Source organism: Anoplopoma fimbria, chromosome 17 (assembly GCF_027596085.1).
Source record: "Anoplopoma fimbria isolate UVic2021 breed Golden Eagle Sablefish chromosome 17, Afim_UVic_2022, whole genome shotgun sequence".
Classification (NCBI taxonomy): domain Eukaryota; kingdom Metazoa; phylum Chordata; class Actinopteri; order Perciformes; family Anoplopomatidae; genus Anoplopoma; species Anoplopoma fimbria.
The window spans coordinates 18,666,037-18,687,190 of record NC_072465.1 but is presented as its reverse complement, the minus strand read 5'-3'; the positions used below and the strand labels follow the sequence as shown (position 1 = coordinate 18,687,190).

Below are 21,154 nucleotides of genomic sequence, written 5' to 3'. Positions count from 1 at the left end.
TAGACCACATGATAGTTAGCTGTCTGAACTTCTGCTGAGCCAAGACTCTGACAAAGACAAAAAATGTGTGTGTGTGTGTGTAGTTCCCTTTCTATTGGTCATCACTTCCTGAGGAAAAGCATGACCATACACACATACACACACCAGTTTCTTCTGTCACTATCACTTGGTCGCTGGTCAATGAGCTGCCACTGAACACTTCTGAATTGAAACGGGAGAAACTGGGTGAGTGGACTGTCCTATACGTGTGTGTGTGTGTGTGTGTGTGTGTGTGTGTGTGTGTGTGTGTGTGTGTGTGTGTGTGTGTGTGTGTGTGTGTGTGTGTGTGTGTGTGTGTGTGTGTGTGTCGCTGTCACTCAGTTCATGATGTTGAATCAATGCATGAGCTGTGGATAACAACAATGAGAGCAAAAAAACAGTGTACTGCTACATCTGATAAAGGCTTAAGGCTGTCAGATAGCTTTTAGCGTGGTGTGTGGTGAGTCGATTTCCACTTTTAGCCTCTTGGGAGCATCGGTGTTTATCGTTGAGATACTGTAGGTCAACCAGTTTACTTTGATATGGAGTATCCTCGGAAAGTTCTTCGCCTCTTGGTTTTGTTAGCAAGTTTTTCGTGATATTTGGTAGCCCCAGTGTCCTCAAAAACCTGCTATTCATAGATATTCTTTCATTCCCCCCCGCAAAATGAGCAAATATCTGTAACTAGGTCGTATGAGGCAGCTTCATGTTCTGCATATTCTTTAGACTGTCTTCTGACTTTTACTTTGTGCTCTTGTGTATGTTTTTGTGTAAATGCAGGAACCAAGTGCCCTTTTGAAAGACAGGGGTTTCAGTAAGAACGAGACATGAAGTACTTGTGATATTTTAAGATTTTAAGATTAAAGAAGTGTTGCCTCCCTCTCAATTTGACCTCAGGTTGACCTGATGTCTATCAGTGGTCAACTCTTTCCAAAAAGTCAAATATAAATCAGTGAGTGGGTGCTGCTTCACTCAGAGCCGTGCCATGCAGACAGAGATTATGGTTTCTTACCTCCCACTGTGCCAAGCTTTGAAGTCTCATGAGTAAATTCAGTACCAACCGTGCAAGTGGGTTTTCAGACGCGAGTAGACTCTCGTTTTGGTCGAAAAGGCCGTCCAGGTCTCTGGTTGACACTTTTTATGCATTTGGTTTTCCATTACTCTCCTGTTTGATCATTTAGATGCAGAAGGGGAAGGCCCCTTTTCAGGTAATTCTGCCCATAATGACTTCACACTAACAGAGTAAAACTAAAAAAGTGCCAATTTCCTGAAGAGTGAGGCAGGCGGTTTGTTTTATACGCTGCAGACACCGAGCCTCTGCTCTTTATGGTAAAATAGGTATCTTACAAATAAAGCACAGCATTATCACAACATATGATCTTTTCAGTGCATCCCACGGTTTCTTTATATAGGACGAACCAGGCAAATATCAAGCACACTTTGTCCTTTCAAAGACACTGTGAGGCAGATGCGCAGGCAGGTATATCTTTGTTTTAGTCACTGCCACTGAACCACATGCTTTACATGAAGAGGTCAGGAAGTCACAGAGCTAACTCTGCACTAACTCTCTGTCTCTGTGTGTCACACATTCATATACACACAACAAATGTGATGACACCAATGGTTTAATGTACAGAAAAACAAATCAAACAGGGGAAATACTCCTGCAACATGTAATTTTGGATGTTTTGAAGGCAGCAGCAAGAAAAAAAGTGTTAAATTTAGCATTTACATCTCTATTAGAGTGCACTTAGTTGTGTTTACCATCAATGTACTTCACTTTATGATGCATGAAAAGCCCATAGTATACAAAAATCATCATAAACATGTATTCATTTGTATATTGTATCCAATTTTAGAGTTCTCATGTAGCAGCCCAATTAACTTCTTACAAATACGTTAAAATATTAAAACACATTTCCAATAGTGTCTGCTTTGACATTAGCGGTGTCGTTCTCACCCAAGGAGAGGGCGCATAGTTTTTATTCAAACAGAGAAGATAAGAGTGTTAATGTCCCTGAATGCAGCGGGGCAGGTTTTGCCTTTTGTCTCCCACTTTACTAAATATACCGGACCGGCTTCTGTGTTGGCTTATCCCATGTCCTAAACTCCACACCTTGTACATTTTCTTTGCTTGACTGTAGAAAGACTTACTGTGGAGGAGTGGAGGAGGTTTCTACACCCTCAGAAGATTTTATGATGATGCTGGATATTTTCTGTCTGCAGGGCTTAGTCATTGTGAGCTTTTTTTGGCATTTTCTTTAGTCTTTTTGTTGAGTTTTTGTTGTCTCTGTTTTCCTTCTTTGGACTTTTTGTATATGTATTCTGATAAAAGCTCATTCATTAAATTCAATAAAAGTCTATTATCAAAGATACAAAAAGGACTTAAGACACTTTCTGTGCAGTAATCTGATCCCCAGCTTGTGTTTCAGTCTGTTTTGGACCGCATAGTTACTGTTGTGAAGAAATATGAAAGTTAAAAAAGATTTTATATGTTTTGCAACTTTGTCCCTGAAGGAAAGATTTCACATCTTTTTGATTGACCTCTTGGTTTCACCTCCTTTTCTTTCCCTGAACTGCTGCTTTCAGACTGGGAGACCTGCATCATTCCCTCTCCTGAAGTTTACATTATGGTATTTCAATTTTGTTTAATGATCCAGCTGTTGTGGGTCAGTCTTTGCTTTTGTACGTTCACTCAGCCTTAATCAATGTCTTTGTCCATTCAGAGATCCTTCGAAGGTTGATGCTGTACGTGTGGGCTCACACACACACACACACACACAGCGCCGATCCGCCTCATCCGTACAGCAGCTTGCCAGACTCGCATGCCAGTTTGCCGTTGGCCTTTTGTTATTATGTCATGTCTGAGGCAATAGCTGACAGAAAGTACTCCTACACGCTGTGCTCTTACCTGGGAAACAAGTTCTGACATGTGGAAATCACAGAACTGGCAGGAGACACCGGCATAATTGTCACACACACACACACACACACGCACATCTTTGCAAACACAATACACACTGCATACACCATACTAATCATTTGTCACCCTTTATGATGTCTGACAAGGTGTTTTCCCACACAGCACTCACAGATACAAACATGTTGAATGCAGTGGATTTTCTAGCGCACTGTTTTTTGTGAAAACTCCAGGAGAGAAGTTACAGTACAAACTTGTTTTTACCTTCAATTACGACATGATTTAAGCACTTTGGTTTAACTGCCAGCCTGCAGAGGCCTTCCTTTCTTTACTTTCTCAGTTGTGTTCGGGAGCCTGCTGAGTACAGACCATGCATTTACCGACATAAGGGTTTTTTACTTGAAGCCTCGTAGGTGCAGTTTGATTTCTTGAAGTGGTCTGAGGACTCGCTCGCTGTCACCCCCTTTCACTTAATCTCTCTCACTCTCAACTCTAGAGCTCTTTCTCCCACTATTCCTGTATCCATGTGATAACTTGATGCCAACAAGGACACATTCACTCCAATGCTCCATCTATTTTAGGTTTGGATCGGCAACTGGCCAACAAATGGAAAAAATATCCAGGTTTCTCTGGTTATTAATAGTCAGCATTTTCCCCCGCAGCAGCTTCCAAGACAGTGGAGCTACAGCCTGCGGACACACACACACACACACACACACACACACACACACACACACACACACACACACACACACACACACACACACGCACACACACACTTTCTCTTGTTCTGAAACAATGTCACAGTCAATGTGAATTTTAAGTGGATCACCCGCTGATTTTTGTTGCAACAATGAAAACAAGTAAAAAGGAAACAATAAGTATCTGAGAGAAGAGGATGTTTGCTGCACAGGGATGTTTTGCCAAGTAATTTGGAGCCAATTCAAGCCATTTTTATACCTGGTGCTCCTGTGCCATCCGAGTATTGCTATTTTAGTGTTGCACTGTTGCATAATATATTGCATTCTTTGTTACCTATTTATTCCAAATCAGAGGCTCAGGGTTGATTAGAGGAGGTTTATTTTTAACAACTTGTGTGGTAACAAAAGGTTGTTTTGCCGGCCAGGTGGTTCAGTGCACAGAACTTTTACTCTACTGATTATTTATAAACTGTTGCTAGTTTGTCTTTTCCTTTTCAGAGTTTCTTTAGTTTACATAAAGGTCAGAATTCAAGCATGGCTTCCTCCTTCTCAAAAAAAAGAAAGCATGGGAAAATGAAATAGTTTCCAGTATCACTATTTGGAAAGACACATGGACTGTTTTTTTTCTTCTAGTTAAAGCACTCTGCCTTTCAAATTTGAATTAAAATATTCAAAATCAGATCATTTCTTTCTATAAAACAAAATATGACGTGTGCTTCCATAAACTAACACCGCCTAAATTCAACCAAAAGTATCATGACATCCATCCATCAATCTGCAACATTAGCAACAAATTTATTCTAATCCCACTTTTAATGATCCAATCAAATGCAACGGATTTGACTTAAATCCATTTTGCATGAGTCTCGAATATTGCATTTCACTGGGGAATATACCAGTACAGCAGTTAAATGCTCTTATTTACGTTACAACGGGACTTTTAAGAACAACTGGGATTTATTGCTACAGCTAAGAAAAGCATATTTTCTATCTGGCCTGTGTTTCTTACAAATATATTTAACAATTCTTCTTGTCATAGAAGACCAATTCAAACAATTAATTACAGCTGTGGTGCCTGTAGTTTAGAAAAGCCTCTTTAACAATTAAAAAACATCCACTCAACAAGATATTCTACAAATGTATGCATAACCAAAAAACCCTCTACAAACTTCCCCCTGATTATAAAGCCGTGTATGTAGTTTGCCTTCGGGCGGACTGCAATAACCTCTGTTGATTGGACTTTGACCATATTGGGCTCACTTCCAATAATGTCTGACCATCTGAGTTAGATACTGTATTTTAATGACTGAACAGCCTTCATTCATTTTCATCAACAAACATTTGTATCTAGATGGAGCTGTGTGGTGAAATGTGTTCCAAAGACTTTCTGAGTGTTGATTAAGCTATTTTTTCATACATCATTCAGGTCAATTTATTCATTTTAGCAGTAGCAGAGTTTAATTAAGCATAATGCTGGTATAGATAGTATACTATATTCTTCTCATTGTAAAAAAATATCTTGAAAAGACCAAAGCCAACAATGAATTGATCCCACTGTGTTCAAAGTCTAATAAAAACCCCATCAGTGAACCACACAACTGACATGTTCCTTCATTACGATAACCATTGAGCACTGTCATTTATTTTGAGTCAGCCGCACATACACCAACCTGCTGCTGTACATACTTGCTAATGCACCAAATCCACAGCTTAAAATAGTCCCCATTTGTTATTTATAACTATCTTGTCTTTTTTCTCACAAACAAGAAAAAAGCCCTAGAAAGTGAATTAAGCTCTAATGTTGAAGTAAGTATCCTTGCCAGCACAGTTCTTAATTAACAATCAGTATCACAACTCAACACTCAGAAGGTGCAGTCCGTGCCACATCCTTGGCCCCAGACAGACGGAGGCAAACAGTCCTGCTCTCTGTGTCCTTTCGTTGGGCAATCACACAGCGAGCCACCCAAACAGCAACAGAGGAAGACCGTGTTTTGAGTAGAAGAGACGCTCCTCAGTGCCAGAGTTCGCCTTGTTCTCACTGTGACACAATCTGCCTCCCTGTTTACCAGATAAAAAACAGACTGCAGGAACGAGCTGAAGGGCCAGGGGTACTCCTGGAGTGTGTGTGTGTGTGTGTGTGTGTGTGTGTGTGTGTGTGTGTGTGTGTGTGTGTGTGTGTGTGTGTGTGTGTGTGTGTGTGTGTGTGTGTGTGTGTGTGTGTGTGTGTGTGCTTTGTTATGTTTGGGCTTTTCTGAACGGACGTATTTAATCATCAACACTATGTGCAACGCATCATGTATATTTTCATTTTCATCTTTCCTTCTCCCTTCCTCTGTTTCTGTGTTTATGTTTTATCTCTTCCTCTCTCTCTCTCTCTCCAACTTTCCTCTTCCTCTCCTCTCCTCTCCTCTCTCTGGTTCCTTCTAGTGTTTTCTTTTAACAAGGCCACATACAGTCAACAAAGGATGTTGCATCAGCTGTTGCGTCACTGCTTCATCTCTCTCTCCACAGTAGACATGGTGGACACCCAGCAGCTCCTAGCCTGGCCTGTCGGGTTCAGCCTGAACGCCGTGGAGCTCTCAGAGCTGGACGACAGCTCCCACTCCCTCGACATGAAGCATTTGTCCACATTAGACTACGCCTCCATCTCCTCCTCCTCCATCCAGTCCTCCCTGTCTCCCCCGCTCGTATCCTCCATCTCCTCTGCCGGTGTGGCCTATGACCCCAGTCCGCCGCAGCACGAAGAACAACTGACCAATATGGACTACACAAACATGCACAGCTACAGAACAGAGCCAGACAGGCACAGTAAGTCCAGTCTATGTAATGGGACAACCAGCTCTAAAACGTATTTAGTTTCTTAATGCTGATTTCAGTAAATGCACAGAAAGCTTAGTCGCAAAATATAACCACAGGAAGCAGAAACTGAATTATTTTCTCAAGTCCTCGCATAAGAAAGCTTGAATATAAAAATACATCAAAGGCACCACATTTAGAAGCACTTGTGCTTAACATGAGATTAGTGCTTATAGCCTGGTAGAGTTTACATTACAGGATGCACATATTAAGAAACCTGGATAAAAGCAACTGAGTATTAAACCTGTGGATATAAGAAGTGAAGTAGGAAAGTTTTAGTTTTCAATCTGTCTGCCAATTTGGTGTTCTTCTGTTCCTGCCTGATGATGTTTTTGCTATCAGGTTTGATCAAGCTGGAGCCGGAGTCCCCTCCACAGTACTGTGACAATCCCGTGTTCTCCAAGCTCCAGGACGACACGTCGCCAGCAGCGCTTAACATCGAGTGCCGCGTGTGTGGAGACAAAGCTTCAGGCTTTCACTACGGCGTCCATGCCTGTGAGGGCTGTAAGGTAGGACTGAAAGATTATCATGAGTTAAGATGAAAATAAGATGTAAAAAAACAAACTGGGGAAGTATAACGAGTGTTTTAAAAGATTTCGATTATATTATCAAATAATCGGCAGATTACTTCCTGAATTAATTAAAGTGACTTTTTTTTGCAAAACCAACAGTTTAAACCCAAAGACCACCAAACGACAAAAAGCAGCAGATCCTATCAATTATAAGGCTGGAACTAACTAATGTTTGCATTTTTTGCTTGAAAATAAGTTTTGATTCAGTCACTTATCAAAATAGTTGCAGATTAATTTTCAGCTCTATTTTAAGGGTAACTCTGTCAGTCTGTGTTGGCAAGAGAAGGCACTCTGGTCACCAACATCTTTGAGAGATGCATATTATGGCTTAAATTGCAGTGCACAGTAGCAGAGTATAAAATGATTGCTGCTTTCAAAAAGTAAGAAGGAAAAAAAGCTGACAGTCTACCACTCTAGAGTCATGTCAGGAAATGGTGATGCTAACTTTTACTGCGAAAAGTTTTTTTTCCCTGCCTGTCTTCCTCTTTCTGTCACCATGTGTCACTCGTTTGTGGAATAAATAATTCTATAATGCATTTTTTCATCTTTTTGATGTCTGTCACCCTGACCACAAGCCCCATACATTTTCCACTCTGCAAGGGCTCAACAAAGGCTTGTGCTTCTACAGATGCACACCCAGCCCCTTAAACTCTGTCTGTTTGTCAGTCAGTACAGAGTATAAATAACTAATAGAGTGTGGGGGAAGTTTCACACATATTTTCGTTTTCTTTGAAACACTGAGACATTATAAGAAGAGGAGCTTTTAAATTGTGACATTGTCCTTCACAGACATGTGAGATGGATTTTCAATAACAATAGCAATTCTTTGTATTTTATTTCCAGTTTGGTTCCAAGAAAGTTGCACATATCTTTCCAGATAAATTGGTATAAAACTACTACTTAAACTAAATGTGCTGTGTTTGTATCAGCCCCAAATGTTTCTTATGTGTACAGATTGTAGAGCCCTCTGAGACAAATTTGTGATTTTGGGCTATAAAAAATACATTAAATTGAATTGAATTGACATAGATTTTGTCCTATTAGATGATTTTAGATTGAAAGTGATTTATCTTTTGAAAACACAGATAAAACATAGGCTTGTGTTTTCAATGTAGTCAATAGTTTTCAATGTTTCAACACTTCAGGAATAGAAACTCTCGCTTTGATACTGCCAAAGAAAACAGAAACCTTGACATCCACTGAATGACCATATAAACAGAAACCATCTGTATGATGTAACTCAATGCAATACAATAGACTTCATTGCTTGAAGGATAAGTCTTGTGATATTCTCTTTATTTTTCTTCATTGTCAACAAATACCATGAAAAGACCAAAATCCACAATGCATTGATCTTACTAACAATAACTGCCTATGAAGCTTTGTTTATCTTATTCCTCCAAAAAATGTCAAAAGCACACCAGTGAGCAACAGGTTTCACTTCTTGACATGTTTCTTAATAAACATGAACATGTGCCCTGTGGTTTGTTTTAACTCTATCTCACATACACTAACCAGCTGCCATACATACAGTACTTGCCAGACAAATAAACCCCCAAGTTTTAGGTTTTAGGCTAATTATAGTAGCCAGCAAATGCAATATTCACCCATCTTTAAACTACAGTCAGATTTCCATCTTTAGTATGAATGAACCATCTTAGAGCCACAGAAGGATGTTTCATCAGCTGGCCAGGGAAGTCAGAAAGTATTGAGATACAGATTAACTCATTGTTGGTTGTGTTGTTTCATTGGATTGTTAATAAGCAAAATGCAGAATATTTATCCCTTAATATAATACAGCACAACCACTAACTACAGCCATGACCATAGGGTTGAATCAGCGCCTCTCTGACACCCTTAGGACTGTTGTGTTGGATTTATTCCGAGGTTCATAGTGCTTAGTCAAAGTCATACTGTACCTTCAGAGGCTGAATGAAGGTAACGTACAGTATTCATTGTTCTGCTCAAGTCTCAGGGGACACTCACAAGAAGAGGGGGTAAGCCAAGCAGACAAACACCTAATTGTTTCAAAGGAGAAACATTCTTATTTGAGGTGGAGCCTTGACCCCCTTTAACTTCCTCCTTCTTTAAATAGCCTACGATTAAAAAAGGAACATCTGTGGATTAAAGATGCCAAACATACCAGCCTTCACGTAGTACAAGTCCACAAGTGGATGTTGATTGCTTACAAAAAACAGTCAACACAATTCTCCTTCTAAAACTTACAACAGGTTTTTTGATTCAGCTTTCTATTAGCTTTCTTGGTGATCTTACACACCGCAGCCATTAACAAACCTGTGACTGCATGTAGGAGAGTTTTGGCAGTTTGACCATGGCTACATAGTTACTAGCTGAGATAAGGAAACTTCTTTTGGCTCCTTTGGTCCTAAGGTTGAAAACATCAAAGCATAAATACACCCTGAATTGCAATCTGCTTACTAAACACACTCTTGGGCAGTGTAATTGGCTTCCTCAGATTAGAAAGAACCAGGTATCTAATCTGCATCAGTCAATAGATGCTCTGTGGAGCTACTCCACCAACAACAAACTTTAATCAGATTATGAATATTAAAGTAATAAATGTAATACTAAAAAACGTGGATCTTTTCGGATCATAATCAATTGTTTGACCTTCCCCTTTCAGGTCTCAACTAGAATACTGATAAAGTATTTTTCTGTATTTATAAGGCCAATACAGTACTGGGAAAATATGCTTTTATGTCTTATCATATACTTCTATTGTCTTATTTGGCAACACAAATAGTCTCTCAGTCCTATTCTTTTCACTTTTCTCAAAGAGAATAGTTACATTATAATATCTAAATGCATAACTGTCTTCATTCTTCAAAAGGAGCAGATTTAGGAAAGAAGTGCAAATGTAGAAAATATATATTTTTGCTTGATCTGACGTTATTGTCTCTGTTTCTTTCTCGTAGGGTTTCTTCAGACGCACGATCAGGTTAAAGTTGGTGTACGATCACTGTGATCTTCACTGTCGCATTCACAAGAAGTCCCGCAACAAATGCCAATACTGTCGCTTCCAGAAGTGCCTCAATGTCGGCATGTCACACAACGGTAAGATGGTGAAACTGTCTCACGCACCTTTTAGAACGCAGTGTGTATGATGTGCTTGATTCATTTTATTTAAAAGTTAAACTTGCTTGTGAATTGAAAAACTTGTCAAAACTACATTTAGGTGTTTTTCGTTTTGGTGTCTTTCTTCAGACACAAATTACCCGCAATTTACACTCATTATAAATAAGCAGACATTGGTTACACCTCCTTGCAGACCAACTCTCCTTGCCTCTGATGCCCCCTGAGAACAACAGATACATCTTCACCACACAGCTTCTAATTTGGTCTCTGGTGTGGTGGTACATGTTGCCACTTGCTTCCTCTGTAGTCTTCAACCTGTATCATAAGTTTTGTCACATCGATCGTGCACTGTACCTGCCACCCAAACAGCATGAGTCAAAGAGGCAGAACTTCAGCCAGTGTATTTACAGTTATTTTGTTTTATCTTTTTATTGTCACATTGATAAACATTGCAAGTGCACCAGAGTTAGCCAAAGGGCCTGTTTTCATCTGTGGTCCTTTGACAAATATTTCAACATTAGATCGGAAACAGTTACTGAAATGCTTTATAAGCATGCAGTTAAGAAATAATACAGAACATCATTATGATACATTGTCAGCTTACAATTTACAAGCAATTTCTATTATAGGTTAAAGGTTTTTGGTGACATTGTTCCACATTGTTAATGTAACTTTAGATAAAATGTTAAAACACAATCAAAACATCAAATGAAGCAAATCCACATGTACACGCCTTTCTCAGCCACGGTACACCCACATAGGTTTTCACCTATACACCCAACATCAGGGTAGAGATGCACCAAATCCTGCAAGGTCGCAAGAAACGGCCGACACCTCCCACGCTCAGCGGCCTGTCGGCCGATAAATGAGTCCGTCAATGCAAATGCAGTTTACTGCTGCTTCGGCTGCTGTTGTTTCCGGTTAGATTTACAAGCTCATTAGAGGTTTTGTAAGTTTTCATTTATAGACAAGAAACTTATTCGATATTTATGATATGTTACTTGGTAAACGCTATCAGACGACAGATGTCTTAACATCACAAGTGCGATATCTAGATAAAGCATGTGTTTAATGATACAACGTTCTTTGCCCTCACCCGTGACTGTTCAGCAGTAGAAAAGTTTGTTTTGTTAGCCTTTGTTGGTCACTGGGGCGCATCAACTGGCACAGCTGTAGTCTGTTTTTTATATGAATGCTGTCTCCGCCTTCCCAGGTGAGTTTCAGCATGGACCTGCACGACAGTGTGGGCGAGCACAGGTTGCGCTTGATTGTCATCTCCCTGACTCTCCTGTTAGTTTTGTTGCACCTGTTAGGTTGGGACAACTTACAACTTTCACTCTTTGATCTATGAACTTTACCGGTCCATGAGTATTGTCAGCTTTTGCCTTTCGTACAACAAAAGTGCTTCCCAGTCTGCACTGTGATATCCAGAGTGACTGCAGCATAAGAAAATGTGTAATCAGATAAATAAATGAAAACTACAGTGTGGTTATGCAGCGCTTCTAGCCCCCATCTACGCCTGGTGTCAACATGCCTTCTGTTAACATATACCCTCAGTAGTTTACTTTATAGTGAGTGAGCATTAACTGAGATTTACCTCACTTAAGGAACATCAGAATTTTGCGTCTTCACCGACTGTTAATTTTCGCATCTATAAAAGAGCGTTGCATATTTCTCTCTTACACACTAATAAATAAAATGTACCTGACTTGCAGAAAGTAGTGTACATGTCATGGACACTACTGTTTTTTCTGCCCTATTTTGGGAATTTTTGAGGGCACGGCAAAAAATGGAGCTTCCTCTGTGCAATGTCTCTCCAGTTTAGGACGTCCATTCAGGTTGAAATGCATGTTGGTTGATTACAGATACTACAACTTCTGGCCTTAACCAAGGCGCTTGGCTGGCATTGCAATTTGGATCGGTCGAGGGACTTTAAGGTTCTGTGATATGCACTGAAATCTTTCAGCTAAAGATGGCGTACATTTTCTTAGAAGCCTTTTCTAGTTTGTAAATATTATTCATTTTTTTTCAAAAATGGATGAGTTAAACTGGAGTCAGTCAAGTATTGAGGCTCAACAGCAAAACTTCTTTATATTTACAGTATGATACAAGCATCCATTAAAACTAAGTTATACAAAACTTTATTAGTTTGTTTCACCTCTCCGGCTACTTTATCTCCCTGTGCCTCTTTTTGCCTCCTCCCTCCCTTATTTCATGAGACACAGGTGGTTCTCATTGAAATATAGCTCTGTCTTGGTTTTTAATTTATCAATGATTGACATCTCAGAGTCCATAAACCACAACTGATTTCTCCAACTTGCTGTGTCACTGCTGCAGGCTCGATGCCAGTGGGTGGAAGGGCCGCTTTAGATGGTATTCATTTGCTTAAGGTGTGCTTTCATCACGCAGTCAGCATTACACAATCACATACACTGCAATGCACTCACAACACAAAGCCGCTGTGCAGCGGCTTGAATGGAGGATAATTAATGACTTTCACTAACAGAAAAAAGAAGGTTTAACTATTTCGCAACTAAGCGTAAAATTTCAGTTAAATAACAAAGAACATTTTCACCACATTCACCATAAAATCTAGAGTACCTTTTTAAGTGTATTGCCACTTAATATATAGTGATATAATGATTTTTAACTTGGGTAATGGAAAATTTGTTGGAAATGGTAACAGGTTTTGTTTTTCATCTAAAGAAATATAACCACTTTATTTTCATTTTTATTTTTATAATAAATATGGAAGCTAAATAGAAAGTAAAACCATCAAGTAAAAAATGACATTTCAGTAATACAATGTGAAGTTATTAATACAGTTAGATTTCATACAGCGTTTGAAAATCTGGCACACCATCACCTCAGATTTGTCTTGAATGTTAATGTTGTATCAAGCACATCACATTTAAGGCATTAACAGTATAAAATAGATCCTAAACTGCATAAACATAGTCTTTTCTTGCAAATAAAAAAACATCCTTTTAACAAGGGAAACTAGACCCGTCTTCTTTGTTGGGTATTTGTAAATGCAGCAACAGGTGGAGAAGGGTGGAGAAACGAGACTTGTGTAAGTGTGTGAGATAGTTTTTCAGGTTTTGCAATGCGCAATGAAAACATCATTACCAACAAAAACTATATGAATGTCTCATTAAAGGGAACTACATTTTGTAATTGCATGATGAGTCACGCCTCATAAAATCACAGGATAAACATTTCTTATGTGTTGTTGCCAGTTGATTTTCCTGTTGCTGAGTGATAATATGAGCTCTGAATCACTTGTAGAAGTTGTCTGAGCAGTGATTTGAATGTCTCTTAAAATCTTTAATTTCGTTAGTGATCCAAAAAATATTCTTGAGCGAAAGCAAAAATTTCCCCAATCTGAAGTGAATTCTCCCCTGTATTAATCTAATTTATTCTTCAACGTGTTTTGCTTCTGTATTTAGTAAAAAAGTGTTTGTTTGCTGTAGATAGCAGCTCATGTTGTGGACATAAGCTGGTCGCTCTGTTTCATTGATCACTGTTCAAATATTAGAGATATGATAGAAATTAAACAACCGTGGTGGACATCAACTGAAGCTCACTCACCAGCAACAGAGTAGAAATAAAGTATTTAAAGTAAAGTAATATAATATGTTAGATATGTAATATAATAAATTGTCGGAAAGAGGTCACAATACAAACAAAAAACCAATACTAGGGCTGTTTTATTCTTTATTAAGAAAATCATACATGTATACATGCATTAATTTCAACATGTCATTAGCATAAACAATCTAAGCAGCCTTGCCTTGCAGGAGTTTAATTCTAAGTTTTAGAGGTCATATAAAATGGCTTTGAGATGGTACATTTTGTCAGCGGATCGATAAAATATTATTTTTTGGATGTAAGTCGTCACTTTATTTTGAAAAACTTGTTTTGGATATCTTGACAGGAGGAATTTAGACTGAGGGTTTGTTTCTTACTTTGAATTTTTGTGAAAATACCCAAGAAATGTTTTTTATCATGTTCATGTATGTACAAATGTGTGTTTATCTGTATGACTATTCTTGCATACTGTATGTGTTTGTGTGTGCTCTTACATACTGTATCTGCATGTGTGCCAACCTGTGTCCATTTGTCCCCTAATGTATGTTTATGTCTTCCTGTTTCCTTTCCCAGCCATTCGTTTTGGCCGAATGCCCCAGGCGGAGAAGGAGAAACTGCTGGCTGAGTTCTCATCAGACGTGGTGCACATGCACCCGGAGGCAGCAGATCTGAGGGCTCTGGCCCGGCATCTGTATGAGGCCTATCTGAAATACTTCCCCCTCACCAAGGTCAAGGCCAGGGCCATTCTCTCTGGGAAGACCGGAGACAACGTGGTAAGCAGCACTGCCTTAATTCTGCTTTACCTCTATGTGTTTGTATTTATCAGGGTTGGGGAGTGCTCTATATTGCTTGACTGAGCAATAGACCTATTATAAAATTGTCTCCTGGATATCACAGTACAGTAAATGTATACTTAAACATAACCATCATGATGATCAAAGCAGAACAAAATTTAAACAATCATATAATCCTAAAGAAATCAAATATAGGACATAAAAAAGCCTTTGACTTGACTTCTTGAATGTATCTTCAGTGACACTTCATATCACAGAATTATGAAAATGTTCTCCCATGTGCAGCCTTGAGTTTTAAATGAAACAATCAGTTTATATTGAAAATAATAGTTAACAATACAAGCTTAAAGTGACGGAGTTTGGAATCTTTAAACTTAATGTAGTTCAAACTTTTCAACTCTTTTCAACACTTTTTGCCACGCTCATTGAGTTCAGATGAGATCTTTCAGCTATTATTTCTGCTCCTACAGGAAAAGTGGATTGACTGGTTTGTACGTGTCTTGGCTGTTAGAAAACACCTCAGATTACAAGCAACAGGATACATACAAGGCTTCAACATTCCTACTCAACAAGTCAAACTAATTTATTAAGACATTTGATAATTTATAAGTAGTATAAGTGGACTGAAGGAAAATATGTTGGCCAAAAGCATGAAAATGTCAGATATCATCTATTTCTGTGTTTTTGTATGTACATTTTGAGATATTGAATCTCATTATTCAAAAGAGACCTAATCAGGAAATCCACATCAACTGAATTACAAGTGGCAGACCAAAGAAAACTGTGGTAAATATTTAATAATGATAAACAGTGTGTTTGTGCTTGTGGTGTTGACTTCAATCTTATGGTTGATCTAAAATATAACTGGTAGGATACTTTTCTAAAAGGGTTGATGGTTGAAATAAGGCAAAAAAATCAAAGCATTATCTCCCCTTGCAAATATTTTAAATACGTTTTGATAACTTTTTGTTAAAGCAAATGTGATTAAGTTATCTTCATCAGCTAAACATTATCAAAAGTCTGGTTGAAATAAATATATTTTAACATGACTAAATAACAGCCTAATCTGAGCAACTGAACCACTTAAGTAAATTGTCATTAAGTAAATGCAGTGAAATAAACGGCCAGTAGGTTTCAATCGATTTTGATAGTTACACCAAAACAGATTGATCAAGCACTTAAAAATATATTTACATTTTATTAAAGTAGCTACCTGGCTCTGTGTCGAGGGGGTGGGGGCAGGGAGTCCTGAAGGGTGGGGGAGCTAACTCCGAAGAGAAGCTAATTTCAAATCATGCTAGCTCTCTCAAATCGTACAGTAAGCTTTTTAAGTAAATTGTCTTAAAGCTAGGGTGGGTAATTTCTTTACTGTAATATTTGGCAAAACTGTCCTAATAGCCAGTCAGCTATATGTAGGTGAAGTGCTCTGAGAATATCTGCTCATAACTGCTCTCCCCTGCCTCTGTGGGCCGCACCCAAAAATTGCCACCGCTCATGTACACTTTGACCAATCAGAGCGAGGCTCCGATTCTCCGTTCTTATTGTTCTGATGTGAATAGTGTAAAATGAATTATAAAAATGAGGTTTAAAATGAACTAAAAAGGAACCAGTTGCAGCTAAATAGTATTTATAATGATTACTTATATTGTTGGCTCTACAACTGTGGACCACCAGTACAAGCAGCATCTGAGTCTTTTTCTTCTTCCCTTTTCTGTTGCCTCTCTCTGCGGAGTCATATAAGTTCAAGGCTGCTCCGCCCTTCTTTCTTCTGATTGTTATGACTGTTCATCGCAGCGATAGCAGCCAAACAGCACTGCGTTATCTGTTGGTTAGAGGAAGTTTAGGGTTATTTACCAAACCGCAGTGAACCTCCTGAAACAAATTGAGAGTCAATGATTTTATCTTTTGTAGAATATTTACATAGTTTAACACATGGGGCCTTGATTTGAGTCGATGTAATTAAGGTGATACTCCACTAGCACTCCAGATGCTTCGTGTGAGGTAAAGGAAGACACATTTTTGACTAAATTAGTTTGACAGAGAACACTTAGCAAACATTAGAATACAATGTTCACTAAGTAAGTCTGTAGCACCAAAAAGTGTATTTAACGGAGCAAGGGTGCATTTTAAAGCTTATGATTTTAACTTTTCATACATAAAAGAATGAATGTGCTATTTCTTCTTTCAAAAGATACATAGTTGTGTTTTAAATGATTTTATTTCATAATTGAAAGCCCTTAACTTCCATAAAAACTCTGCATTTACAGTAAACTGACTGAACAGACAGAGTATATACATCCATTACATACACTTACATAAGAAATTATTATTCAATTCATAACCTTTTGTGAGTATTGTTGGCTGTAATCCCCTGTAGGATGTCTCTTTATTCATTTCACTGATATAGAAAGGGAAGATTTAAGTATAGTACCATTCATCATTCAGGCCAGTGCATGTCTTTGTCATTGTTTTACTAGTAAGTTCGACTTTAACTTAGTTATGCTCCATTTCCCTTTTAATGTTGTTTTTTGTCTGCCTCAGCCTGCAGCTAAGATTTATTTACTTTGTCCCTCAGAGATGTGAGATCTGCAGTGTTTGCATTTGCAGGTCTGATGAATGAGCCATGACCAAAATGCATACGCAGGATATATATGATTACATCTGTAGCTCACGTGTCCTCAGGAGACCTACAGGGAGCTAACCCTGTTTCTTTCTCTTTTTCTTTCTTCCTACATATCAAACCTGCAGCCTTTTGTCATCCATGACATGAAGTCTCTGATGGAAGGAGAGCAGTTTATTAATTGTAAGCAGGTTCCCATCCAGGAGCAACAGCAGCAGTCATCTGCCCTAACAGCAGGACTTGGAGGTTAGAGATACAAAGCTCTCTTTGTCATGATGTGGAGATGTTTTAAGTTTGTTGTCAATTATATTTCTTTCCTATCTTTATGCATTTATCAGTCAATATGACTCGATAATTAAATTGAGGTTTTACAATGTTACCTTTATTGTTGCATTGGCTTTAAAACTCTGGCTGCCCTTTGCACTGATGTATAAAACATTGGTCTAGTTTTTCTTGTAATCCTGCAGCTGAACAGCCTCATCAGAGACTTACGTTCTTTCTCTGCACATCTCATCTGATTTCAGGATTCATAGGATCTCACCAGGGGTCAGAGTATGGCTTTTTGGGAATGGGAACAAGCATCAGCGGACCGGCTCCATCGGACGCTTTGGAGCTGCGTTTCTTCCAAAGCTGTCAATCACGTTCAGCCGAAGGAGTGAGAGAAGTGACAGAGTTCGCCAAGAGTATCCCAGGATTCATCGATCTGGATCTCAATGATCAGGTGAGAGGCCGAGGCAGTGAGTGTACATCACTGTAAAACCATTACGTATCAGATCTAATCAGCATCAGCTCTTCATGTCAACCCTTTTACCAGGTGACTTTGCTGAAGTACGGTGTGATCGAGGTCCTCATCATCATGATGTCGCCTCTGATGAACAAAGACGGGACCCTGATCTCCTACGGACAGATCTTCATGACGCGGGAGTTCCTCAAGAGTCTCAGGAAACCTTTCAGTCAAATGATGGAACCAAAGTTTGAGTTCTCAGTCAAATTCAACACGCTGGAGCTGGACGACAGCGACATGGCTCTGTTTCTGGCCGTCATCATCCTCAGCGGTGGTGAGTCAGGTTTTTATTGTTTTTTGATTTTTCCCCACAGGGGACTAGCCTAGTCTTACTCCAATTTAAGGAATAATTGGATTCCACTCTCGTGAAGCTGCAGCCAGGAGAGAGTTAGCTTAGGTTAGGTTTTAGCTTTAGAGTCTTTATACTAAGTCTCAATGTTACTCCTTTCATACTGAACAGATACATGTGGTATCAACCTTCTCCTGACAAGAGTCAATAGTATTTCACAAATTGACAAACTTTTCTTTTCAAAGTCGTTACCAGCCGGCGTCTTTTTTTTTAATTGTTCCAGTTGAGAGAACTTATGGGACTGCCTCGAGAAAAAAGCGCTGCACCCAGCTTTCTTTTTCAGAGCGCTCTGACTTCTTTGCCTGGCAAAGACAGCACAAAAAAACTGTTGGTTTATAGTGCAGAATGGTACATGTATAATTATTTTAAATAAATAACTTTAGGCAATGATGTCAATTTATTTTATGATTGCGTTGTTACAACCAAAAATCATTTCTGGCAAACATGTGGCACAATTTAGCTTTCTGTGATTGTTAAGTGTTGTGAGCTATCTGCTGTTTACAATCCAGTTAAGTTAAGAACCCACTGCTTTACACACTATCTATGGGCAGCCTTGACCCATTTATCAGTTTGCAGGGAGGCTTCATGTGCAAGAAACAGTTACTACATCATATGTAGCGATATTTAAAGTTTGCTTTTTCTTCATTTTTTAGGAATCAATGGTTTAACATCTTTTCATGCCTGTGTAATAGCAATCAAAACCAACCTCACTCAAACAAACTATGTGGTCTAATATTGCTGGTTAGCGTGTGACCACTTGATAAAATTCTAGCCTTGAACTTTTATGAGGATGAAACATCAGGCATTTAAGTCAATTATTAACATAAACAACTAGGATTATAGCTTGAAATAAAGATAAGATTGCATTTGTAAATAATAATACTGCCTTGTCGGGTAATAAGGGACATCTAAAGTGCTCTTCAGCCGACAGATATGTTGACCTAATAGATTATTAATGTGTCCCCCGAAAAATGTCACTGATTTATCCTCCCTGTCTCTGTAACCCGTCCAGACCGCCCGGGCCTGCTGAACGTGAAGCCCATCGAGCAGCTTCAGGAGACGGTGCTCCATTCGCTTGAGCTGCAGCTCAAGCTGAACCACCCAGACTCTCAGCAACTGTTCGCCAAGCTGCTCCAGAAAATGACCGACCTGCGTCAGATCGTCACCGACCACGTCCACCTCATCCAGCTGCTGAAGAAGACGGAGGTGGACATGTGCTTACACCCACTGCTGCAGGAGATCATTAAGGACTTGTATTAGAACTCAACAGAAGAAAGGGACAAGTAGAGGAAGAGGAATAGAAGAGATTTTATTATTAAAACCATGACTTGTGAAATCATAATGATTTCACAATCATTATGAAATCATAATGATTTCACAAGCCCACTGCTCCTCCGGGATGGGTTAAATGCAGAGAAATAATTTCCCCATTGTGGGACTAATAAAGGCTTAATTATTATTAAAGTACTTTGTGCTGCTGGTGTGTTGAAATAAAGGGAGGTAGCCAGACAGGCTGACTGAAATTGAGAAAGTGATGAGGAAGAACAGGAAAAGAGAAATCAAGGACAGAAAGACAGAATCTGAGTTTTCGATCTTGTCTAGACAGCAGCATGTGAGCGACTTGCAGCACAGTCATTTAGCCTCTGCTGAGCCCGGACACTTTGTGAATGAGTGGGCTGCCAACTTAAATACCAACCTACCACCAATATGGACCAGCGTCTGTGACTAACTGAAAGAGCCGGGACTTTTCTTTTTTGGCAAGCTGTAGCTTAAGATGGCGATCGCTCAACACAGCCTGCTTCAAGTGCCTTCGGGAGAAATCACTGTGAATATTTTTTACACCATGTGTTACACAGTAGCGTATGCGTTGTCGATGTGCAGCTTATCTACATGTTGCGTTACAACCGTCATAGGCAGCAGCAGTTTGTACGTGCTTCAATACCTCTGTGAACGCACACCAATGCATGAATGATCACCTGCGCACACACAAAACAATGCACATGTCATTTTTCTGTTTTGGCATCAGGGTGAAGGTGCTATCTCTTTTTTAATCAGCTCTATACAAAGACAGAAATCAGATTATTGCCTGTAACGTATTTTAGTCTCGGCCACCTGAAGAAACTGAGAAAGTGTGAAGCCAACATAAGGCACATTGCCATGACGATTAAACCGTATACGCCATACTGTGCCTTTTTAAGAATTGCCGTTTGACTCATTTCTTTGTGGAATAAATGCCATCTGAAAAATATATATTACAAATGTATAATGTATAATATATATTCATATGTATTATTTTTGTATGGATGAAATTGTCTGTCAAACAAACTTTTCAGACTTGTTTTATTTTAAATTCTTAAAAAATGTTTGAGTTATAAATTTACTATGAAATCATTTTTTAACCTATGCAAAGTGTCTATGTCTGATCAATCATAAATGTTTTTTTGGGGGGTGGGGGGTCTACAGACAAAGGGGTTGGATTAAAACCAGAGAGGGTTGTTGTAAATAAAATATTTTCTAACTTTTTATTTGAAATTGTTGTCTTGCTTCAAGTCATCCAAGGGGACTTGCTATGTACCGTCAAAAAACATTTCCTCATAATGTCTTTCTTGAAAGCATTCCAGACACCCAGACTCTAGAAATCTGTTTTGCAGTCATTACATCAGCTGTCCTCAGTGTCTCTTACCAAACACACACACGCACACACACACACCCTGATGGAACAATTGCAACATATGAACTCTGCTGAACCGTGCCAGGAAACCAAAGTCTATGGATACACATTTGATCAGTTAGCTGGGAGGTGATTTTATTTTTTAAGAGTTTAATGTTTAATGTTGTTTTTATTGATAGGGA

The 21,154-nt window shown here is 39.0% G+C and overlaps 1 protein-coding gene across 4 annotated transcripts in view; it reads left to right on the top strand.

The window, feature by feature from the left end:
• The window catches only part of pparg (peroxisome proliferator-activated receptor gamma), a 29,801-nt gene extending 9,017 nt beyond the window's left edge, over positions 1-20,784 (top strand). For 2 of the 4 annotated variants that reach the window (XM_054617782.1, XM_054617781.1), the window contains exons 2-9: positions 6,151-6,447; positions 6,838-7,004; positions 10,004-10,142; positions 14,328-14,527; positions 17,297-17,414; positions 17,693-17,889; positions 17,983-18,226; positions 19,314-20,784. In XM_054617782.1, the coding sequence (XP_054473757.1) occupies positions 6,156-6,447; positions 6,838-7,004; positions 10,004-10,142; positions 14,328-14,527; positions 17,297-17,414; positions 17,693-17,889; positions 17,983-18,226; positions 19,314-19,561 (1,605 nt within the window). In that variant the 5' untranslated portion in view covers positions 6,151-6,155 and the 3' untranslated portion in view covers positions 19,562-20,784. Of the gene's footprint in view, positions 1-171; positions 226-6,150; positions 6,448-6,837; positions 7,005-10,003; positions 10,143-14,327; positions 14,528-17,296; positions 17,415-17,692; positions 17,890-17,982; positions 18,227-19,313 lie in introns of those variants that run through there. The other 2 variants (XM_054617783.1, XM_054617784.1) reach the window with 2 other exon arrangements.
• The last annotated feature ends 370 nt before the right edge of the window (positions 20,785-21,154 follow it).